This window comes from Schistocerca nitens, chromosome 3 (assembly GCF_023898315.1).
Source record: "Schistocerca nitens isolate TAMUIC-IGC-003100 chromosome 3, iqSchNite1.1, whole genome shotgun sequence".
In the NCBI taxonomy this organism is placed as follows: domain Eukaryota; kingdom Metazoa; phylum Arthropoda; class Insecta; order Orthoptera; family Acrididae; genus Schistocerca; species Schistocerca nitens.
This window is the reverse complement of record NC_064616.1, coordinates 692,164,438-692,190,317: the sequence shown is the minus strand read 5'-3', so window position 1 is coordinate 692,190,317 and position 25,880 is coordinate 692,164,438. Positions and strand designations below refer to the sequence as shown.

The window sequence follows — 25,880 nt, the reverse complement described above, 5'->3', positions numbered from 1 at the left end:
GGCTGCATACCTTCCCTTTCCGCATCCTTCCCCATCCCCCATCTTCGCCCCCCCCCCTCACCTCTGGCTCTTTCTTTCCCTTTCTCCCCCTCTGGGGTTATGGTTTGTGCCTACGTCCGGAGACGGACGCTTGTAAATATACTACATTCTTCGCCTTCCTTGCTTGTAAGTCTTCACCCTTCCTTTGTCCTCCTCTTTTCCTTACCTCTTCTCTCTACCCTTTTCTCCGCTGCGGCGTTTGAGACCTCTCTTCTTTCCTTTCCCTTTCTTTTTTTTCCTCCCTGTGCGTGTCTGAAGGCCGACCCACGCACTTCCATGCGTAGCCGGTGACGGGGTAACGCGTAATTCCCCGCCCCGGGTAGACAGGTAGGACACGTACGTACCCCCTGGTAACGGCCAGGCCCAGGGAGGGGTGATTACTCGAGCTGCTACCTTCCGAAAGTGCCGATTGGTCCCTCCGTCCGTTTGTCGGGAGGTGTGACCTGAGGTGTGAACAATCACCTAAGGCGGGTGTGCCCTCAGTGAGGGCCCCCACAAGGGAGGAGCGCGCCATCGGAGACGCCGGTAATCATGGGGGATTCTTCCGCAATGGTTTCCTCACCTTCCACTATGTCTGCTCACAAACATAAGTTCACTGAGTCTCAGCCACAGACGGTTCTTCCATCGTTGCCACAGTTCCTTGTTGTTTCTCGGTCTGACGAAGGTCACGACTTCTCCACAGTCAACCCTTTCATTATTCAGAAAGGTGTCGACGCAATTGCAGGTCCTGTAAAGTCTTGTTCCAGATTACGGAATGGCACCCTGTTGTTAGAAACACACAGTGCCCTCCAGGCACAAAAATTGCTGCGTACTTCTCTGCTCCACACCTTCCCTGTCCGGGTTAAACCGCACCGTACCTTAAATTCCTCGCGTGGAGTCGTTTATACACGCTCCCTCGATGGATTGTCTGATGAAGAAATTCAGCATTACCTGTCTGACCAGGGCGTCACGGCTGTTCATAGAGTTATGAAAAGGGTTGACATGAACATCATTCCAACCCGCACTGTCTTCTTGACATTTGACAAAGTTCAACTCCCATCGAAAATCAAAGCAGGCTATGAGATAATTACCGTTCGCCCTTACGTCCCAAACCCTACGCGTTGCTATCAATGCCAGCGGTTCAATCACACCAGCCAGTCCTGTTCCAATCCGGCCAAATGTGTTACGTGTGGCAAGGATGCCCATGAGGGTGCTTGTCCACCTCCATCCCCTCGCTGCATCAACTGTATGGGTGACCACGCTGCTTCCTCTCGAGATTGCCCCGTTTTTAAGGACGAAAAACTCATCCAGGAAATTAGAGTGAAGGAAAAGGTGTCGACCTTTGCTGCTCGAAAATTATTCGCCAGTCGACAGCCCACCGTGCCTCAGACAGGAAAATACAGCACTGTCCTTGCTTCCCCTCGGCCAACAAAGGAGGCGGCCACGCAGACTTGCGACCTCACCTTTAGTACCACGGTCGTCAGATCGGCCAGCGCAAAGATCGCCCGTTCAACCTCACCACTTTCGCCTGCCCACTCTATGGCTCACCCTTCGTCGGGTTCCGCTAAATCTCGAGCCCAAAAGTCAGACGCAAAGTCTTCGAAAAAAGAGCATACTCGTGAAGAGTTTTTATGTACCGCAACTTCCCAACCATCGGTTCCTCCTCCATCTAAACATCATACTTCCAAGAAGGCTACAAAGAAACCCAGTTCCTCTCCTTCTCCGCCAAGGCGTGTCCCATCTACAGCACCACCTGGCGGAAATCGCCCTCGGCCGTCTTCTGTGTCGCCGAGGCGCACTGCTGGTGGCCGGTCAACCGGCCAATCGCTGGTGGCAGGAGCTGCTCCTGACCAACCTATGGATCAGGATCTTCTGCCTTCGGCTGAATGCCATTCCATGCTGTCGGTCGCAAGCTCTGAGCAGTCGTTGAGTTGACAGCACCCTTGGTCACATTCCTCCATTTTCTGTTCACCCTATGTCCATTATCCACTGGAATATCCGCGGCATTCGAGCCAATCGGGATGAATTGTCGATCCTCTTACGATCCTACTCGCCGGTCATCTTCTGTCTTCAGGAAACAAAGCTGCGTCCCCATGACCGCTTTGTTCTCCCTCATTTTCAGTCCGTCCGATATGACCTCCCCTCTGTTGAAGGCACTCCAGCCCATGGAGGACTCATGATTCTTCTCCATGATACTCTCCATTATCACCCAATCCCCTTAAACAGTTCCTTCCAAGCTGTCGCCGTCCGTCTTTCCCTTTCTGGATACACGTTCTCTCTTTGTACTGTATACATTCCATCGTCCACACCAATGGCACGAGCTGATCTCCTTCATCTTCTTGGTCAGCTTCCACCCCCCTATTTGCTGGTTGGGGACTTCAATGCCCACCACCCACTTTGGGGATCTCCACATCCTTGTCCACGTGGCTCACTATTGCTAGACGTCTTCCACCAAGCGGATCTAGTTTGCCTCAACACTGGGGTCCCCACATTTTTGTCTGCCTCCACGACAAATTTATCTCATTTGGACCTTGCGGTCGGTACTGTTCCGCTAGCTCGGCGCTTCGAATGGTTCGCCCTTGATGACACACACTCGAGTGACCACTTTCCATGTGTCCTTAGACTGCAGCCTCAACTGCCATATATGCGCTCGCGACGCTGGTAGTTTGCCCAAGCCGATTGGACACTTTTTTCGTCTCTAGCGACTTTCGATGAACGTCGCTTTCCCAGCGTCGACGATGAGGTCACACATATTACCGACGTTATTCTTACAGCTGTGGAACGTTCAATACCACGCACCTCCGAATTTCCCCGGCGCCTCCCAGTTCCTTGGTGGAACGAGGCATGCCGTGACGCAATACGTGAGCGACGACGTGCTCTTCGCATTTTCCGTCACCATCCTACTTTGGCCAACTGTATCCGCTATAAGCAGCTCCGTGCGCGATGCCGTCGCGTCATCCGCGATAGCAAGAAGGCAAGCTGGAAATTATTTATTAGCTCCTTTAACACCTTCACTGCGTCCTCGGAAGTTTGGAGTCGGCTTCGACGGTTCTCAGGCGCGCCTAGTTTCTCCCCGGTCTCTGGGCTCACTGTCGCGCATGATACCTTAGTGGACCCCGTCGCAATTTCTAACTCATTGGGTCAGCACTTTGCTGAGATTTCGAGCTCTTCAAATTACCCGCCAGCGTTTCTCCCGAAGAAACGTGCAGCGGAAGTGCGACCTCTTGCTTTCTCCTCTCAAAATCACGAAAGCTACAATACTGTTTTCTCTATGCGGGAACTCCAACATGCCCTCTCTTCTTCTCGCTCCTCCGCCCCAGGACCGGATGGTATCCATGTCCAAATGTTGCTGCATTTATCAACCCGTAGTCTGCGTTACCTCCTTCGCCTTTATAATCGAATTTGGACCGACAGTACCTTTCCCAGACGATGGCGGGAAGCTATTGTCGTTCCCGTTCCGAAACCTGGAAAGGACAAACATCTCCCCTCTAGCTATCGCCCCATTTCTCTCACGAGTAGTGTCTGTAAGGTTTTGGAGCGTATGCTGAATTACCGTTTAGCTTGGTGGCTGGAATCCCGCAGTCTTTTAACACCAGCCCAATGCGGATTCCGAAAGCATCGTTCTGCAGTTGACCATCTTGTTGCTCTCTCCACTTATATCATGAACAATTTTCTCCGGAAACGCCAAACGGTAGCAATATTTTTTTGATCTGGAGAGAGCATACGATACCTGTTGGAGGACAGGCATCCTCCGCACACTGTTCTCTTGGGGCTTTCGAGGCCGGCTGCCCCTTTTTCTTCGCGAATTTATGGCAGAGCGCACATTTAGGGTGCGGGTGAACACTACTCTCTCCCGTACTTTCTCCCAAGAAAACGGGGTACCCCAGGGCTCCGTGCTGAGTGTTGTACTGTTTGCCATCGCCATAAATCCAATTATGGATTGTCTCCTTCCTGATGTCTCGGGCTCCCTCTTTGTGGACGATTTTGCGATCTACTACAGCTCTCAACGGACCAGCCTTCTTGAACGACGTCTTCAAGGATGTCTCGATCGCCTCCACTCTTCGAGCATCGAAACCGGCTTCCGTTTCTCACCCAGTAAGACCGTTTGTGTTAACTTTTGGCGACGTAAGGAGTTTCTTCCGCCCTCCTTACATCTAGGTCCTGTCAACCTTCCGTTTTCAGACGTCGCTAAATTCTTGGGTCTTATGTTTGACAGAAAACTGTGCTGGTCCACCCACGTTTCCTATCTTTCGACTCGCTGTCTGCGATCCCTTAACACCCTCCGTGTCCTGAATGGTACCTCCTGGGGAGCGGACCGAGTGGTCCTTCTCCGCCTCTATCGCGCCTTAGTGCGCTCGAAATTGGATTATGGAAGCATAGTCTACTCCTCTGCTCGGCCGTCTATTCTTCGGCGTCTCGACTCTATCCACCACCGTGGATTACGTTTAGTGTCTGGAGCTTTTTACACTAGCCCTGTGGAAAGCCTTTATGCTGAGACTGCTGAACCTCCGCTGTCCAATCGGCGAGCAGTCCTTCTGAGTCGTTATGCTAGCCATCTGTCTTCCATGCCTGCTAATCCAGCCCATGACCTTTTTTTCGACGCCTCCTTTGATGTAGGGTATGCAGGCCGCTCCTCCTCCCTACTACCACCGGGAGTCCGCTTCCGTCAACTGCTCCATTCTCTTTCCTTCCGCTTTCCTAAAACCTTCTTGACAACTTGGGGTACAGCACCGCCTTGGCTCCGTCCCCGGATCTGCCTGCTCCGTGACCTTTGTCGATTTCCCAAGGATGGTACCCCTACACTTGTTTATCGTCGGGCATTTGCTGCTCTATGTGCACAAATGACGGACGCCACATTTATTTACACCGACGGCTCGAAAACATCGTTAGGTGTAGGGAGTGCCTATATTGTTGGCGACACCCCAAATCACTTACGGCTTCCCGACCAGTGTTCGGTTTATACTGCGGAGCTTTACGCTGTTCTCCAGGCTGTCCACTACATCCGCCGCCATCAGCGGATGCAGTACGTAATCTGCTCAGATTCTCTCAGCTCTCTCCTCAGTCTCCAAGCTCTTTACCCTGTGCACCCTCTAATCCACCAGATTCAGGACTGTCTGCGCTTGCTCCACCTGGGGGGCGTCTCGGTGGCGTTCCTCTGGCTCCCGGGACACGCTGGTATGTGTGGGAATGAGGCGGCCGATATAGCGGCCAAGGCTGCAGTCTCTCTTCCTCGGCCAGCTATTCAGTCGATTCCCTTCACCGATCTCCGGAGCGTTTTATGTCGCAAAGTTGCTCATTTATGGCACGCGCATTGGTCAACACTTCCCCATAATAAATTGCGGGAAGTGAAAGCCCTCCCTTGCGCTTGGACCTCTTCCTCCCGAACGCGTCGTCGGGAGGAGGTAATTTTAGCTAGACTCCGGATAGGGCACTGTCTTTTTAGCCATCGACATCTTTTAAGCGGCGATCCTCCCCCACTCTGTCCCCACTGCTCTCAGCTGTGGACGGTAAGACACCTTTTAATTGAATGCCCCTATTTTAATCCGTTACGCTCCCGGCTACAGCTATCGCCTGATCTATCGTCGATTTTAGCAGATGACACGCGCTCAGCCGACCGCGTTCTCCAGTTTATTAGTGCCAGTGAAATGACGTCAGTCATTTGAAGCCTTTTTTGGGGACAACCAACCCCTTTCTGTAGTGGATTTTTAAGCGTTCCTTCTGCTTTTAGTTTCTCCAATTTTATGACTTTGTTCCCATTGCTGCTGGTTTTCAATTTCGGTTTTTTACCGTTTCCTAAGTCACGGGCTGGGCGCTAATGACCATAGAAGTTTTGCGCCCTAAAACCAAAAGCAAAAAAACAAAAAAAAATACAGTATGGGTACGCCTAAAATGATTCGACATGTCCACATGTTGTCTTTATCAAGGGAATGTACTGTTCCATTCCGCTGTCCAGCTAAAAGTATTGTTCTAATTAAGTTTAAGTATATTCTTTGCAGTATTGTCGGAAATTTTCGAAATACTTGGAGAACAAATATAAGGTAACAAGACTATTGTAATAATGACACACTGAAAGCATTTTGGCACTAAATAATATATACACACTCATAGAAGTAGAGAAAGTTAACCTTAACGCCATCGACAGTCAATGTATTGCATTTAATTTTCTTCATCTTTTCGTTTTAGATGAATGTGTCAACTTTCTTAAGCAACAAGCTGAGAGCATTGGTTTGGATTTCAAAGTGTATTCAGTGACTGCGGGAAAACCGATCGTCGTGTTAACATGGGAAGGAAAAAAACCATCAGCATCTTCTATCCTCCTGAATTCTCATATGGATGTAGTTCCGGTGTTTCCGGTAAGTTTTATGTCTTCTCAAATAATACAAATCTTTTGTTTTAATTTTCTTATAATTGTGGTTTAGGTTAGTTTTTTGTTCGAAAAGTTGTTATATAAGCGTGAAAAAAGTTAAAAATGTATTGACCTCCCACCTATAGTACAAATTAAATGAAATTTTTGTTTCTGCCGCAGGTTCGTTGTTCCACAACATCTTCGTTTTGTAATCGGTGTAATTTCTATAATTTCTTCTTTTATAAGTTGTCTTCCAATATTTCCAGGCCAGAAATGTAAATCATATTACCTGTGAGATTGTCAGACACAAAAAATTAGTATATGAAGTTTTCATGTAAATTGGCCGTATCGAACAGATGTGAAGTAAGGAGGCCTGACCCCACACCAAGACCATGGGAACGACACCCTAGCTGCCTAGCAAGCCTTCATTTGAAGGTGGTGTCACCACTTAAGGCATGTGCTGTATGTGGCGTTTGTATAAACCCTTTCCCAGATAAGTGGAATGACCTTACAAACACTCCTCTGCGGCATGCCTGTAGCACATTTGAGAGAGCCGCCTCAGTTTGCTCATCATTCTTAGTCTCCAGTTTTTTCCTCGGAGGGTTGTTGCATGTGTAGCGAGTGGCAAGCTACGTACTTGCCGAAACTTCCTGGCAGATTAAAATTGTGTCGAACTGAGACTCGAATTCGGGACTTTTGCCTTTCGTGGGCAAGTGCTCCATCAACTGAGCTACCCAAGCACGACTCACGACTCGTCCTCACAGGTTTACTTCCGCCAGTACCTCGTCTCCTACCTCCTACATATCTACATGCCATTATGACCATTTTTGTTGCACTACTGGTACGAACATCCTGATACTGGAGTCTCTAAAATGTTTCCCGTTAATGCTGATACGATTAAAAACCACAATGAGTTCCTTCAAAACACTGAATACTGTGCGCGGATACCGAATTAATTATGAAATTACAGTACACGAGACATTCATGACGTCATGTAGGCGCCTATTACCGTTGAGAACTTCGTTTGATTAATTTAATATTTCCTTCAACAAGTTCTCGTTTTCTTACCTCAAAAGACTGGTATTATATAATCACTATTTTCGGACTGCTTTAGAACATCTGATTCACTTACCAATTTATATAGCCGAAAAGTTAACAATGTTTTCTATAGCTTCTCGTAATGCAGTATTTATTCTGACACCCTCATATGTTATATTTATGACTGTCTTGAATCGCTGAAGGAACACAGCATGGGAGAGTCATGTTCGCGGCCAACATGCATGGATGTTACGAGGCTTTTATCGACTGTGTGCATTTTATCAACTAGATTTTGATCAAAATGTGTATACGTGGGGAATGCGTTTTATACTTTGACTTCATATAATTTAACATGACAATTTTGTAACAAGTTCATAAGTTACTTGAAATTTTGTACATTTTATACACACATCAAAAATTGTTCTGCATTACCGCGGTTCCCAGAACTCTGGAAGCTAGACGTTGACTGTGGATATTGTATCGCAGACACAGTCCCTTTGACGGTTCAGAGATGTCAGTAAACCCGACCGAAGATGTAAACAACCATGCATGAGCAACGCCTATTAGTTCCAGTCGTTCCACCAGGAAGGAGGTACACGGCTCGTGTTGTCTGTAGTTCATCCATGCCTAGACGGTCATTACCGTGGTTCGATCACGTCCGCATTGTTACTTTGTGCCAGGAAGGGCTCTCAACAAGGGAAGAGTCCAAGCGTCCAGGAGGGAATCAAAGCGATGTTGTTCGGACATGGAGGAGATACAGAGACAGGAACTGTCGATGACATGCCGCTCAGGCCGCCGAACGGTTACTACTGCAATGGATGACCGCTACCTACGGATTATGGCTCGGAGGAACCCTGGCAGCAACGCTTTTTGTGCAACGACAGGATGTCGTGTTAAGACTCAAACTGTACGCAATAGGCTGCATGATGCGTAACTTCACTTCCGACGTCCATGGCGAGGTCCATCTTTGCAACCACGACACCATGCAGCGCGGTACAGATGAGCTCAACAATATGCCGAATGGACCGCTCAGGATTGGCATCACGTTCTCTTCACCGATGAGTGTCGCATATGCCTTCAACCAGACAATCGTCGGAGGCGTGTTTGGAAGCAACCCGTGCATGCTGAACGCCTTAGATACAGTGTCCACAAAGTGCAGCAAGGTCGAGGTTCCCTGCTGTTTTGGGGTGGCATTCTGTGCGGCCGACGTACGCCGCTGGTGGTCATGGAAGGCGCCGTAACGGCTGTACGATACGTGAATGCCATCCTCCGACCGATAGTACAACCATATCGGCAGCATATTGGATAGGCATCATTTGCCCAGAATGTTCTCCAGGCATGAACCCTATCGAACATGCCTAGGATAGATTTAAAAGGGCTGTTTAAGGACGACGTGAGCCACCAACCACTCTGAGGGATCTACGCCAAGTTACCGTTGAGGAGTGGGACAATCTGGACCAACATTACCTTGATGAACTTGTGGATAATATGGTGGTAAAACATGTAATGTGGTTTTCATGAGCAATAAAAAGGGCGGAAATGTTTATTTTGATCTCTATTCCAATTTTCTGTACAGCTTCCGGAACTCTCAGAACCGAGATGATGCAAAACTTTTTTTGATGTGTGTATAATCCGTGAAATTAATTGTAGTCTACCTCCACCCACCCCCCTCCAATTGTTGTCTTTGTTTTCCCCTAATATCGGATGATATCAGCATAAGACTCTTGAAACAGGTCATCTTGAAACAATAAAAGTGTCTACACTGCGATCACGGTATGCGAAGTTGCGTAGTGTGTTCATTACGAATCATACCGATCGCTGCACAGCACTGTGCCACTTACCCACTATATAGTTTAGACTGCTCGTTAGTCTGACAAGGACACCAGACCTTTTAACCATGGATTTTGACGAGTCTTAGGCAAATTCCAGAGGAACCTGTCCTGAGTAAGTGCCTAGCGGCTTTCCATGCGACGGCCCCAAATTTTGGGGAAAATCAGTGCTAAAGTTTCATGTAAACCTTTATGCGTAGCGTTACTCATGTTTCTATCAAGGAGTTTAGTGCAGTGGCTAAGAATGGCGGCTGCCATGTTGACGGTGCGGGATTAAATCCTGCCTGTGTACTTTTTAAATTTTATCGTACGCAGCATCATTGAATTGTACGTCATGCAAATTAGTAAAACAGTCATTTCCGCTTTAGTAATTCATTAATAAATCAGTCGTTATAGCACACCTTCTTGAAACGTTTTTCGTTAGTGGTTCGCAGTTACAATTCCAGGACGGTTTGCCATGAAGGGCAACAGAGCGGGGCGTAGAACGTCGTCGACGGATGACAGCGAAATCGCACCGCAGACTTTCGCTCCTGGTTGTCGGGCCGTAAGGAGGTCGACAATCAGGTTGGTATCCCACCGCTATCCGGAGCATCTCGCTGCTCATCGGGGCTCAGTTCGAAGCGGAACTCATACCTGAAGACAATTGTATCCCCTTCAATGAGAATCCAGGCCGAATGTGTGCGACGCCACTGCAAACGGGTGTTAGTGTACAGAGATTAACGGTAGTCGACGCAAGGGCCGCCGTGAGCTCAGCCCCTTCCCCGTGAGACGTCTATTAATAGTCCTTGTGATCTCCGAAGCATCAGTTGCACGTCGGATCGTTGATAATGATGAATCTGAGGCTCTGAGCGCCACTCTGACGATTTTTCGGTTCTTACGTTCTGTTGTCTCTCTAGGTCGACCGCTTCCTTCTTGACGCTGTGTTCAGCCATGGTTCACCCATTCCTGCCAACATCGTCGAACAGTGGCATCGTTTCTATTCAAATGTCGAGCGATTCGCCAATTATTCCAACTGGCTTCTTCGAGCCCAACTACACACCCTCTCCCAAATGCTGCATTCTGTGTATAATGTTCACGCGCCTCTCTGCGAGGCTTAGTTATTGTCCAACTGAAGATATGGAATGAAAATCGAAAAGACTTTGCCGTGGAATCGACATGTCCCCTGTTCATTATCCTTGTCACCTGCGCGGCGATATTGCGCTGCAGCGTCACACCTTCATCCATCGACCGCCGAAGTTTACAATTTTGCATTTTCTTTCCGTACCTGTATGAATATCTATTTGTGACCAATTTGCACAACTCCTTCGCAGTACGTCGTTTTCTTCTTTTTCTTAGTGTATATTACATTGCAGAAATTGGTTTTGTCCGGTTCTTTCTCATAGTGTAAACCAAGGTATGTACAGTGCTGGAATAATCTGTGCAGTTTTGCGTATGGAAGGTTTTGTTCGAATTGGTGTCAAATTGTTACGCTATATTAATTTCATAACAGAGTGGAAGTAAACAATTTTCCAAGTCCCCTTTTTTCACATGGTGTGTTATTTCTTACCACTGGTAGAGACATTGCCAAGTAATTCAAGTAGTAACAAACGTTTTGGTTTGACAGATTCGGGCTTTTCCCTATCATTCATCAATCATCGGTGCCCGGACTGCCTTTGCAGGAGGCCATGTATGTGTGAGGCCTGAATCCTGTAGAAAAGGAAGCTGGCAGGAACTGTTACCGCTCGCGGTCCTCCTTGGCGCGTTGAGAGTGCCTTTGCAAGGAGGGGACAGTATCTTGCCGGCCGTTTTGGCCTAGCGGTTCTAGGCACTTCAGTCTGGAACCGTGTGACCGCTACGTCGCAGGTTCGAATCCTGCCTCGGGAATGGATGTGTGTGATGTCCTTAGGTTACTTAGGTTTAAGTAGTTCTAAGTCTAGGGGACTGATGATCTCAGATGTTAAGTCCCATAGTGCTCAGAGCCATTTGACAGTATCTTCCTATGGAGTAGTTGACAGCAACACATATCGCTGCACGCTCTGTATTGTTGCCTGGGGTAATTACAATCCAGACTGGGGTTGCTTGTGTGTATCAAACGCATCCATTTTTTGCATTTTGCCATCGAGTGAACTGCGGCATTGGTAGGACACAACTCCTATTCCGAAGGGCGGTTGTTCAAATCCCGTCCGGCGATCCAGATTTAGGTTTTTCGCGATTTTCGTAAATTACTTAAAATGAATACTGGGATCGTTTTGTTGCAAAGGCGAGGCCGAATTCCTTCGCCATTCTTTCCCGATTCGAGCCTGTGCTAAGTCTTCCTGCCTACGATAAACGTCTTTCTGAATATCATCATTTTCCTCCCTAACTTTTGCAGAACCCACACAGCACTATTTAGGAAATAAGTGTGATTCACACCCCCAGAATCCTTACTGTAGCAGTGAAATTGTTAGACTCCTGAGCCACAAGCAAAGCGAATACAAAGATTTTTAGTTTCTGTCTTCGTTCAGAGTTATTTTCTTTGTCACTCAGAAATAACCAGTCTCCTACAGTGCATAAATGGTAAAGTAGTAAGCAGCAAAAAGTACGTACATTCGTCGATAAGCTGCTGATGTTCAAAAATGGTTCAAATGGCTCTGAGCACTATGCGACGTAACTTCTAAGGTCATCAGTCGCCTAGAACTTAGAACTAATTAAACCTAACTAACCTAAGGACATCACACATATCCATGCCCGGGCTGCTGATGTCTAAAGGGGTGTTGTTCACTATAGTAGTATCACCAATAATTACGTTAAAGTAAATCCAGAAGATTATTATACAATTATCATGTTATTCCTAAACGTCTATCCTTTTCAGAGGTAGTTAAATGCATTACAGTGAGGAATAAAATGTCATATACATTAAACGTCTGTGATTAATATTACGAATCTGTGTAAAGTCGAGTGAACAGCAAATATTTTCACTTGGATTGGCACCGCAACCGCATCATATTAATGAAACATTGTCACTGTACGTCTGTTTACGGTATGATATTCAATTTATTCCATTATCTATTTCAGCTTGCAGTGGAATAAATTCAATTCCTTAGCACCTCAGTCACTTGCAGAAAATGTCATTTCATATGAACAGCAAATAAATCGCAAGGAAGTAGAATAAATCATTTCCGTGCGTTTGAACAATTCTGGGAGTTCTTTCATCTGTAACTGAGAACACATACCAAGGCATCGGTGGCATTTTAGTACACCTCGAATACATCGGGTCACATCGTAGGTGGAGTGGCGGAGGTCTTCGAAATGTGTAGCTGCAGGAGCACGACCTATTCTGTCACGTCGTACGATGAAGTGCTACGGTGTTGCTGAAGCGAAATGTGCAACAAACGTGGTATATTTCGAAAGGGGATGTGTGATAAATGACATTTAATATCAGAGTCTGAGTGAACCGCTTCTTCTGGCTCCGCCATGGAAAAATGCTGCTATCAGAGCACAAAAAAGGCCAATATGCACGTGACACGGTAATAAGAGTATGTAAACGGAACGTACAAGGACGGGGGATCACTCCAGCGAAGACAGGGGCTACGAAGGGGAAGTGCACTGAGCTAAGCAACTTTGTCAAAGGACAAATCATTATTACGCAAAGCCTGTTAACTAGTATCTCGAAAACGGCGTAGCTGGTCGAATGTTCTCATGATACTGTCGTGGGCTTCTACGGAAAGGGGTAGGACAGTGAAACTACCACTACGCGCTAATTGGTTCACAGAACAGGGGGTTCAGAAACTTGTCTGCTCTGTAAAGTAGGATAGACAGTGATCTCTGCCGAAAGAGCACAATGCTGGTGCACGCACAAGTGTTTCGGAGCATACTATTCATTACGTGCTCACATGTTGATCCATTGACATCGTCAATTACGATTGCATTGGGCACGGGACCATTGGGATTCGACCGTCGATCAATGGAAACGTGTCGGCTCTTCGGGTGAATCACATTTTTGCTACACTAGGTCAGTGGTGGTCTCCACAAACAGTGTCATATAGGCGAAACGTGCAGCGCACCACGGACGCAGGTTGGTGAGAGCAGCATTATACTATGGGAGACATTCTACTGCCCTTGCATGGGACCTGTGGTAGTAATCGAAGACACGCTGACAGCTGTGAACCATCTGCATCTCTTCATGCTCGATGTCTTCCCCGACCGCTATGCCATCTTTCAGCAGTACAATTGCCCGTGTCTCTGAGCCAGAACCGTGCTACAGTGATTTGAGGAGCATTATAGTGAACTCACGTCGATGACTCGGCTACCAAATTCTCCTGTTGTAAATCCTATCTGGGTGACTATCAGGCGCTATCACGGCGTACGCAAATCAGCGGCCCGTTATTTATGCGAATTACATGACCTGTGCGTAGACATCAAATGCCACATACCTCCACAAACCTACCAACAAACTACCGAATCCCTGATGTACAGAATCGGTGCTGTATTTCGTTCCAAAGAGGGACAAAAAGCTACACTCCTGGAAATGGAAAAAAGAACACATTGACACCGGTGTGTCAGACCCACCATACTTGCTCCGGACACTGCGAGAGGGCTGTACAAGCAATGATCACACGCACGGCACAGCGGACACACCAGGAACCGCGGTGTTGGCCGTCGAATGGCGCTAGCTGCGCAGCATTTGTGCACCGTCGCCGTCAGTGTCAGCCAGTTTGCCGTGGCATACGGAGCTCCATCGCAGTCTTTAACACTGGTAGCATGCCGCGACAGCGTGGACGTGAACCGTATGTGCAGTTGACGGACTTTGAGCGAGGGCGTATAGTGGGCATGCGGGAGGCCGGGTGGACGTACCGCCGAATTGCTCAACACGTGGGGCGTGAGGTCTCCACAGTACATCGATGTTGTCGCCAGTGGTCGGCGGAAGGTGCACGTGCCCGTCGACCTGGGACCGGACCGCAGCGACGCACGGATGCACGCCAAGACCGTAGGATCCTACGCAGTGCCGTAGGGGACCGCACCGCCACTTCCCAGCAAATTAGGGACACTGTTGCTCCTGGGGTATCGGCGAGGACCATTCGCAACCGTCCCCATGAAGCTGGGCTACGGTCCCGCACACCGTTAGGCCGTCTTCCGCTCACGCCCCAACATCATGCAGCCCGCCTCCAGTGGTGTCGCGACAGGCGTGAATGGAGGGACGAATGGAGACGTGTCGTCTTCAGCGATGAGAGTCGCTTCTGCCTTGGTGCCAATGATGGTCGTATGCGTGTTTGGCGCCGTGCAGGTGAGCGCCACAATCAGGACTGCATACGACCGAGGCACACAGGGCCAACACCCGGCATCATGGTGTGGGGAGCGATCTCCTACACTGGCCGTACACCACTGGTGATCGTCGAGGGGACACTGAATAGTGCACGGTACATCCAAACGTCATCGAACCCATCGTTCTACCATTCCTAGACCGGCAAGGGAACTTGCTGTTCCAACAGGACAATGCACGTCCGCATGTATCCCGTGCCACCCAACGTGCTCTAGAAGGTATAAGTCAACTACCCTGGCCAGCAAGATCTCCGAATCTGTCCCCCATTGAGCATGTTTGGGACTGGATGAAGCGTCGTCTCACGCGGTCTGCACGTCCAGCACGAACGCTGGTCCAACTGAGGCGCCAGGTGGAAATGGCATGGCAAGCCGTTCCACAGGACTACATCCAGCATCTCTACGATCGTCTCCATGGGAGAATAGCAGCCTGCATTGCTGCGAAAGGTGGATATACACTGTACTAGTGCCGACATTGTGGATGCTCTGTTGCCTGTGTCTATGTGCCTGTGGTTCTGTCAGTGTGATCATGTGATGTATCTGACCCCAGGAATGTGTCAATAAAGTTTCCCCTTCCTGGGACAATGAATTCACGGTGTTCTTATTTCAATTTCCAGGAGTGTATTAAGCAGGGTCACACTGTTGTGGCTCATCAGTGTATAATGCAAAAGGAACCAACAGATTTGCTCCATTAGCCTAAACTGGGGGAAGTGCTTTGACACTGCACTATAGGATAGGTACCGCAACAAGATCCTTCTGTTGGGTATACAATTAGTCCCTATACGGCAAGTCGTAAAGGAGATAGTAGGGAAAGAGGGGAGATATATACGTGTGTATCATACACCCTTCCTCTCGAAAAGTATTTCTCTCCTTCATACCTCATCTGTGTTACCACAGATGACGTGTGACTGAACTCGTTCGTACTAAGACTGTAGTACACGCGAGGCGCCAATTTGCTTCCACCGCTCTGAGTGGAATGCGTAAGTTCTAATAAATGTTCACCAACCTGCACTCTTCTACAGTTGTCGCCCCCTGCGCAGAAAACAGAACGTAGGTCGTTAATCAGTTATCTTGAAGCTGTAAGAAACTCTTAGCGAGGAACCGTTATTTTAGAAATAATCAAATTTCCAATGTGTTTGTTTATACGGGATGCCACTCGCTTTTTACTGGCAGAACACGAGAAACTGCACAGTTCTATTCCACTTTAGAGTCACAAATAATTTCTGTTCTTCAACAAACTGGTGAACTGCGTATTTCCGTAATTATAGCTGTCAAATTTACAAACTACACATTGCAAATTAAGTCTCAACAGCAGACGACATGTCTGTCCTCCAACATTGCCGAACAAGCTCTGTTTTTACAAACCGTGGATTACTAACATGTCTGTCTCCGAACTGCCGAACCAGCTATCATTTTACAGCCGAACCACTTCGACCGCCATCAAAGTTTGGCAGCATCCGAAGATCACCGAAGTGCTTCGTCTGCCTTTTCGTTTAACAGTTTTATATTGTTCTGATGGTTATTAATACTCGTAAGATAATGGAATGATAGCACTCTATAGAGAGATGCCTTAATTTTAAATTATAGTAAATACGCTGTTTAGTTTGTCTAGTATTAAAAACAGAAGATTATCATTTTGGCGCGCAATATCCGAATGCAGCAACCAATCAAGGAGAAGGACCACAATATAGGCGGTCTTTCTCGCGATGCCCGTACCGAACAAACCATCTGCCATCGGTACCTCACACCACACTACGTAATGTTGCCACAGCTGCCTTCTCAACTGCTCTAAGAAGAGCTTCGTGTACCTGAATATGACAGCTGTAAAGCCAGAACTACTACACATCCCCCTCCTTCCGAGATTTTCAAAAATTGGGATGTTCTCGCAGACAACAATCAAGTTTGGAAATAAACAAATTTTTACTCAAATTTTATAAATTTTTCAGTTACATCTCAAGTGCCATACAATTCCACTATACCTGTAATTTGTTATTGTTTTTCAGAATGAGAATGTATATTTTTTTTATTCTCTGATTATTAATCAACTTATATAATCATAGACTTACACTCCTGGAAATTGAAATAAGAACACCGTGAATTCATTGTCCCGGGAAGGGGAAACTTTATTGACACATTCCTGGGGTCAGATACATCACATGATCACACTGACAGAACCACAGACACATAGACACAGGCAACAGAGCATGCACAATGTCGGCACTAGTACAGTGTGTATCCACCTTTCGCAGCAATGCAGGCTGCTATTCTCCCATGGAGACGATCGTAGAGATGCTGGATGTAGTCCTGTGGAACGGCTTGCCATGCCATTTCCACCTGGCGCCTCAGTTGGACCAGCGTTCGTGCTGGACGTGCAGACCGCGTGAGACGACGCTTCATCCAGTCCCAAACATGCTCAATGGGGGACAGATCCGGAGATCTTGCTGGCCAGGGTAGTTGACTTACACCTTCTAGAGCACGTTGGGTGGCACGGGATACATGCGGACGTGCATTGTCCTGTTGGAACAGCAAGTTCCCTTGCCGGTCTAGGAATGGTAGAACGATGGGTTCGATGACGGTTTGGATGTACCGTGCACTATTCAGTGTCCCCTCGACGATCACCAGTGGTGTACGGCCAGTGTAGGAGATCGCTCCCCACACCATGATGCCGGGTGTTGGCCCTGTGTGCCTCGGTCGTATGCAGTCCTGATTGTGGCGCTCACCTGCACGGCGCCAAACACGCATACGACCATCATTGGCACCAAGGCAGAAGCGACTCTCATCGCTGAAGACGACACGTCTCCATTCGTCCCTCCATTCACGCCTGTCGCGACACCACTGGAGGCGGGCTGCACGATGTTGGGGCGTGAGCGGAAGACGGCCTAACGGTGTGCGGGACCGTAGCCCAGCTTCATGGAGACGGTTGCGAATGGTCCTCGCCGATACCCCAGGAGCAACAGTGTCCCTAATTTGCTGGGAAGTGGCGGTGCGGTCCCCTACGGCACTGCGTAGGATCCTACGGTCTTGGCGTGCATCCGTGCGTCGCTGCGGTCCGGTCCCAGGTCGACGGGCACGTGCACCTTCCGCCGACCACTGGCGACAACATCGATGTACTGTGGAGACCTCACGCCCCACGTGTTGAGCAATTCGGCGGTACGTCCACCCGGCCTCCCGCATGCCCACTATACGCCCTCGCTCAAAGTCCGTCAACTGCACATACGGTTCACGTCCACGCTGTCGCGGCATGCTACCAGTGTTAAAGACTGCGATGGAGCTCCGTATGCCACGGCAAACTGGCTGACACTGACGGCGACGGTGCACAAATGCTGCGCAGCTAGCGCCATTCGACGGCCAACACCGCGGTTCCTGGTGTATCCGCTGTGCCGTGCGTGTGATCATAGCTTGTACAGCCCTCTCGCAGTGTCCGGAGCAAGTATGGTGGGTCTGACACACCGGTGTCAATGTGTTCTTTTTTCCATTTCCAGGAGTGTATTTTGTGATTAGAAAAAGTACTTGTTACCCTCAATAATCATTAATATTTAGCAACATTTTCTATACCAATTACATTATCTTTTCAACAGTTAAGGCCTTTAAATTAGCATTATTCTGCACCTTTATGTTGTTATTATAGTCTCTTTCTTTTTTAACTTAGTCTATCGTTTCTGCTAGAATACTATATAGAAGTCAGCTGTCTCCTGGCCAATTTTCAATGAATCAGAAATTTTATATTGTTGTTAATCTACTATCGGTGCATTTCTGTCCATCAAATTCAACAAAATATTTCTCGTGAAAAATTTACATTGTTATTCACTTTTCGCACATTGCCATTCTTTAAAGTGAGCAGCTATAAGTTATACTGCTACACGGTTGTTTTCGGCGTATTGCGGTCCTTTCAGTTCGATGAAACATTCTTTACACTTTACACTTCTTCACTATTACGTCGGCACCATGCCATTCTGCACTTACTTGTATGAATGCGTCATGAAGGTATCCACTTTACAGGGTTATAAATAAAATAAACACAACACCTATACATTTCACATATACATGGAGACGGAAGAACTTTACACTCACACCTTTTACCAGAACATACGCAAGCAGCCCACAACAGCAACCCATTTTGGTGATTCTGTTGTCCGTGATGGGGTCTTGCGTTGTGAAACTCCAGATTCTTCAAAGTGGTATTAAATTCAACAGCTGTCAGTCTACTCTTCCATCTCCAGTCCCAGCATAGATCTCCAGTACAATTCCACGAAACAATAAAAAATGGCTTAAATTAGTTTCCTAATAATTTTAAACAAGTTCTAAATAAACTTGTTTTCATGCACTATCACAATATAAATACATAATGTTTTGTTTAGATTTAGTGTGTTTATAAACAAAGCCAAGCGTACTACGATAGTGATTCACCAATGTTTTTGTTTTGGTCACAGCTGTAGCTACATACAGCTGGGGCATTGCCCTTCGCATTCTTTGAGCTCTGTGCTTGCTCACACCATCTGTTACTTCGGTAATGACTCAGTTCCCTAATGAGTCACGCCGTTAGCCGGAGTCACCTGCTATACTCCTTGCTTTTTAAATGTTATTTACGGAGGCTCACAATTGCGATTGATAGCCTCATCGAGAGAACATTTCAGGATCTTGCTTCAAACATAATGCACAAACACGCATTTACCAAATCGTTGCTTCATTCCACAGAATAAGGTATAATTTCTTCTACACTCCTGGAAATTGAAATAAGAACACCGTGAATTCATTGTCCCAGGAAGGGGAAACTTTATTGACACGTTCCTGGGGTCAGATACATCACATGATCACACTGACAGAACCACAGGCACATAGACACAGGCAACAGAGCATCCACAATGTCGGCACTAGTACAGTGTATATCCACCTTTCGCAGCAATGCAGGCTGCTATTCTCCCATGGAGACGATCGTAGAGATGCTGGATGTAGTCCTGTGGAACGGCTTGCCATGCCATTTCCACCTGGCGCCTCAGTTGGACCAGCGTTCGTGCTGGACGTGCAGACCGCGTGAGACGACGCTTCATCCAGTCCCAAACATGCTCAATGGGGGACAGATCCGGAGATCTTGCTGGCCAGGGTAGTTGACTTACACCTTCTAGAGCACGTTGGGTGGCACGGGATACATGCGGACGTGCATTGTCCTGTTGGAACAGCAAGTTCCCTTGCCGGTCTAGGAATGGTAGAACGATGGGTTCGATGACGGTTTGGATGTACCGTGCACTATTCAGTGTCCCCTCGACGATCACCAGTGGTGTACGGCCAGTGTAGGACACCGCTCCCCACACCATGATGCCGGGTGTTGGCCCTGTGTGCCTTGGTCGTATGCAGTCCTGATTGTGGCGCTCACCTGCACGGCGCCAAACACGCATACGACCATCATTGGCACCAAGGCAGAAGCGACTCTCATCGCTGAAGACGACACGTCTCCATTCGTCCCTCCATTCACGCCTGTCGCGACACCACTGGAGGCGGGCTGCACGATGTTGGGGCGTGAGCGGAAGACGGCCGAACGGTGTGCGGGACCGTTGCCCAGCTTCATGGAGACGGTTGCGAATGGTCCTCGCCGATACCCCAGGAGCAACAGTGTCCCTAATTTGCTGGGAAGTGGCGGTGCGGTCCCCTACGGCACTGCGTAGGATCCTACGGTCTTGGCGTCGCTGCGGTCCGGTCCCAGGTCGACGGGCACGTGCACCTTCCGCCGACCACTGGCGACAACATCGATGTACTGTGGAGACCTCACGCCCCACGTGTTGAGCAATTCGGCGGTACGTCCACCCGGCCTCCCGCATGCCCACTATACGCCCTCGCTCAAAGTCCGTCAACTGCACATACGATTCGCGTCCAGTGGTCGGCGGAAGGTGCACGTGCCCGTCGACCTGGGACCGGACTGCAGCGATGCACGGATGCACGCCAAGACCGTAGGATCCTACGCAGTGCCGTAGGGGACCGCACCGCCACTTCCCAGCAAATTAGGGACACTGTTGCTCCTGGGGTATCGGCGAGGACCATTCGCAACCGTCTCCATGAAGCTGGGCTAGGGTCCCGCACACCGTTAGGCCGTCTTCCGCTCACGCCCCAACATCGTGCAGCCCGCCTCCAGTGGTGTCGCGACAGGCGTGAATGGAGGGACGAATGGAGACGTGTCGTCTTCAGCGATGAGAGTCGCTTCTGTCTTGGTGCCAATGATGGTCGTATGCGTGTTTGGCGCCGTGCAGGTGAGCGCCACAATCAGGACTGCATACGACCGAGGCACACAGGGCCAACACCCGGCATCATGGTGTGGGGAGCGATCTCCTACACTGGCCGTACACCACTGGTGATCATCGAGGGGACACTGAATAGCGCACGGTACATCCAAACCGTCATCGAACCCATCGTTCTACCATTCCTAGACCGGCAAGGGAACTTGCTGTTCCAACAGGACAATGCACGTCCGCATGTATCCCGTGCCACCCAACGTGCTCTAGAAGGTATAAGTCAACTACCCTGGCCAGCAAGATCTCCGGATCTGTCCCCCATTGAGCATGTTTGGGACTGGATGAAGCGTCGTCTCACGCGGTCTGCACGTCCGGCACGAACGCTGGTCCAACTGAGGCGCCAGGTGGAAATGGCATGGCAAGCCGTTCCACAGGACTACATCCAGCATCTCTACGATCGTCTCCATGGGAGAATAGCAGCCTGCATTGCTGCGAAAGGTGGATATACACTGTACTAGTGCCGACATTGTGCATGCTCTGTTGCCTGTGTCTATGTGCCTGTGGTTCTGTCAGTGTGATCATGTGATGTATCTGACCCCAGGAATGTGTCAATAAAGTTTCCCCTTCCTGGGACAATGAATTCACGGTGTTCTTATTTCAATTTCCAGGAGTGTAGTTGGCAGGATCCACTTCGCCTATAAATACTACTCAATGGCCGACTTACACGTCACCTTGTGCCTTTCCTCACTCACTCTTCATCAAAGATTGACCGACTTTCATGTCGCCTAATAACCATACTTCTGCTTTCTCTCACTATGTAAATAATCGGCCGACTTTTCTATAGTCAAAAAAACAACACTTCTCCTTTCTCTCTACGTGAATAATTGACTGACTTTTGTCGTCTAATAATCGTAACTCTCCATATACCACATACCTCTTTGGCAGGACTATTCCTCGCCTATCAGTGGATCATAATTCATTGCGGCAGAAACCACTTCGCCGTTTCAGTTCATACTAAAGAGTAACGATATGTCTATTTTAACACATTCTGAACATCATCTCAAGACAACGTTTAGTTATTTCCATTATTTTTGCCACCAGAGTTTCTGCTATTGTACAGTGTCATATTCACTTACCTGGTTTAGCGTCATCCTCTCCTGCAGCCTTCAGCTATTTTTATGCTTTATGTGGTGTCACCGCCAGACACCACACTTGCTAGGTGGTAGCCTTTAAGTCGGCCGCGGTCCGTTAGTATACGTCGGACCCGCGTGTCGCCACTATCAGTGATTGCAGACCGAGCGCCGCCACACGGCAGGTCTAGAGAGACTTCCTAGCACTCGCCCAGTTGTACAACCGACTTCGCTAGCGATGGTTCACTGACAAAATACGCTCTCATTTGCCGAGACGATAGTTAGCATAGCCTTCAGCTACGTCATTTGCTACGACCTAGCAAGGCGCCATTATCAGTTGCTATTGATATTGTAAAGAATGTACAGACAAGAGCTACGTTCAACATTAATGGATTAAAGTTAAGTATTCCACCAGCTACATCCTTTTTTTTCTAGTCTAACTTCCTTGTCCTGTTCCAGTCCTCACGCCAGCCTGCGTGAGCTAAAACGCGTGCATTTCGGCTTCCAAACTCCGTGGGTTGTCTCCTGCCAATCCACAACACTTTTTCATCTGTGTTATATATAATAGCCTCTTCTTGGCTCTCTATTCTTCAAGTATTTTCAAACATAAAGTTTTGTTTACCGTTGTTGTAAATATTGAAAAATTGTTCCACTAAATAATTTATACCATGTATTTGTTAAGTGCATTAATATGGTACTGGTGTCGTGTTGTAACTTTATACTGTTCTCTTGTTGGTGTATCTGTAATCCTATACTTCCGATTTGTGGCCTGTTCACATATGTGCCAACGAGTCTGTCTTTTCACCCATGCTATGCCGATATTTATTCTGCTGGGTTACTTTTTATTGTCATAGCTTGTTTCTTTGTTGTCGCATTCAGTACAAGGAAATTTGTTCATGTTAAACTTGACAGTGAAGAACGTTAAAGAAGACATATAATAGTTCTGAATGAAAGGAGGGGAAGAACTAACAGCAGGAAAATAAAATGAAGCATGCTGTCAGTTAACTGTGGCACCTGGTACTCGTCAGTTACCTAGCAATAAAAGAACGTTATTGCCCCCTGAGGTTAGTATTCATAATATTTTTCCATTTCGCTGCCTGAGATTTCATCCAATAATTGTTGTGGCGGTATTTCTGTGGTAGAATGACGCACTTCATTCACAACTTCCTCAAATTCAACCACGTAATCTATCCCCATATGATGCTCTGTAGAACCAAACAGAGCTTTGTCTCCCATAGACAAATGCAGTATACACTTGACCGTTTTTGCTAGTGGCCTCTGACAGAAGCTGGATGTCAAGTCTGCGTTTATTCATATCTTGACGCCATTGAACTTCGGTACGGGAACTTCTAGTACCTTACTCCTATCCATTTGTGGTATAATGGCTTTTTCACCATCCAACCTTCTGTCCACAAATGCTTCACCTCTCGCTGTGTTTCGTGTGCTACGTGTTGATGATGAATGCTTGGACAAATTCTTTGTTTTACATGTTACTGATCCTTGTTCCCCATGATTTTGCTTCTTATAACCTACTGGACACGAAATTGATTTTTTGTTGTTCACTCATGTTTTCAGGCATGATTCCCTCAAACTGTCTAATGAAGGCTACCGGGTGTATAGTTCCTAGTACTAGTGAAAGGATGCAATTTAAACATATTAGTGTAAACCAGACGACCTTCCTTTCTTTCTTGTACATAACAAATTTTTACTTTTTGTTTAACTTCATTTTCTATTTTGTCTTGTAGCTCAGGAAATACTTAGTGTTCAACTTCTGTCAGTTTACTCTGAATCACACGTGTTGCCTTTACAGTAGGATTCTACATGTCAACATTACAACTAAGTACTTCCTGGTCATATTTCATACTCTACAAATTACTCTTGATACCTTTGCTTCGCTCTTGTCTTACATTACTAATGTCATTAATTATTGTTTGTGTTATCCCATTTGGATTCTGCATATCCTCATTTAGCTTTTCGACTTCATGGTTAATCTTTTGATGTATTATTAACTTAGACTACTTCTTTGCCCCATTCTTTTGTTTCACAGTCTATATTCTTGCTACATCTCTGTTTTAGCTCCAAGATTTGTATCATTTTGTTCGAAAGCACCAAACTTTGCGATAATCTGAGCTATTCCTACCTTAGCTTCTTGAAACCCCTTACCTGTTTTCTCTAGTGTTTTTCTTAATTCCTCTTTACTTTCTTTGTGCTTTAATTCTTTCTCTATTTTATTTTGTGTTTTTTCTTGCTTCCTCTTTTAGTTGTTGTAAAATTAATTTTAGTATAGACATATCCTGATTACAATTCTGAGTTGGTAACGTGTCAAATGATGCTGTACCATGACTTAATGTAAATAACTCAGTGATTGGTTCATTAGGTATGTCAACGTCAGTCATTTTCTCTGACATTGTCATTCCAGTGAATCATTTCGTTTTGACTGGGTACTAGAAATCCTGGGCTTAGATTATTATTGTTTGCCACTAAATCAAAATTTCCACTGCCCTTATTGTTAGTTAACTTTACATTTTCAGTGAAATCATTCATGGCTACTTTAGAATTCTCAATGTGATTATTGGTTATTGAATTTGCTGTTTCGGATTCATCACTAAAGTTTGAATTTACATTTTCACTTTTGTTATTTGTGACTAAATTCGACATATTTCGAAACCATATCTAACTTCATTACCGTTTATTTGTATCTGTCCCACCAGCTCGTCACTACTATTGCGAGACTTAACTACTTCCCTACTTCTCAGAGCGTATCTTATTTCCATTTCCCCAGACACCCCAATAGTAATGGCTCAAATGGCTCTGAGCACTAGGGGACTTAACATCTGAGGTCATCAGTCCCCTAGAACTTAGAACTACTTAAACCTAGCTAACCTAAGGACGACACACACATCCACGCCCGAGGCAGGATTCGAACCTGCGACCAGAGCCGTCGCGCGGTCCCAGACTGAAGCGCCTAGAACCGCTCGGGCACCCCAGTAGTAATGTTGCAATTACAAATTTTAGAATGCTGTATGCAAGCGCAGCACTTAAGGCTAGTTTACACGACGACATTGGGTTGCGCCACTCGTTGGGTGGGATGAGTTGCACGCATATGGCCACCAGTATACACTTCAGTTTCGTCATTTTGAGGGTCTCTGAGTCGTTGTCTGAAATGAAAGTTTTGGCAGCTGCACGTCGCACGAGTTGTGATAGAGTTAAATCTAGTTGAGTGGAATCGCTGCATAAGAAAAAAATAAGAAACGTGTTTCGATTCGTGACTGGATGAAGAACAGACGTCATCTCGGTTGCTCAGCACCCTTGCTGAAATAATTTATAATGGAAGACCCAAGAAGTTCTTTCACTTATCTTCGAATGTCACCAGAACTGTTCACGTTTCTTCTAAGCAGAGTTAGTTATGCGATAAGGAGTAAAGATACTGTAATGCACTGAAATTACGTATCATATTGCGTGCACTACAATCGAGAACACTCGGCGTGTCATAAGATGCAGTTTTAGTTGGTGATGATGCTTTTTCATTAATACCAATAATTATTAACATTAATAGTAATAATTGTTAACATTAACAGCAATAATTATTCGAAGCAGGGAGCATTAAGAAGAGACTGGTTTGCAAACTAATCTCTTGAAGATAGATCTGCACAGTGGCAATATTTCAAAATTCTAACATATGTGAATGGGGATCACTGCTGCGACGTTATAAATAGATGAATACTGAATAAAGAACGCAGCTTCTTGATTTGTGTAGCCTCCCCTCCTGTCAACAATATTCCTTAACAAAGAGTCGGCCAACTCGAACGATAGGATTTTAGTCTTGTAGACGAGTGCATTGCCACATCTAGAACTACTCGTATGTATTTTTCTTAATTCAGTTGTATACGTGCTGCTAACCAAATAAATTTTTTCCTACAGCTCAGATACTATCAAACCACCTATGTTATGATCGCACATGAAGGTCTCAGGCAGCGCGGGATTAGCCGAGCGGTCTCGGACGTTGCAGTCACGGACTGTGCGG

General features: G+C 47.0%; 1 protein-coding gene across 1 annotated transcript in view; it reads left to right on the top strand.

Annotated features, from left to right (window-relative positions):
- LOC126248654 (aminoacylase-1A-like) overlaps window positions 1-25,880 on the top strand; it is a 129,716-nt gene that overhangs the window by 22,891 nt on the left and 80,945 nt on the right. The window contains exon 2 of the mRNA XM_049949841.1: window positions 6,202-6,371. Within this exon, the coding sequence (XP_049805798.1) occupies window positions 6,202-6,371 (170 nt within the window). The remainder of the gene's footprint in view (window positions 1-6,201; window positions 6,372-25,880) is intronic.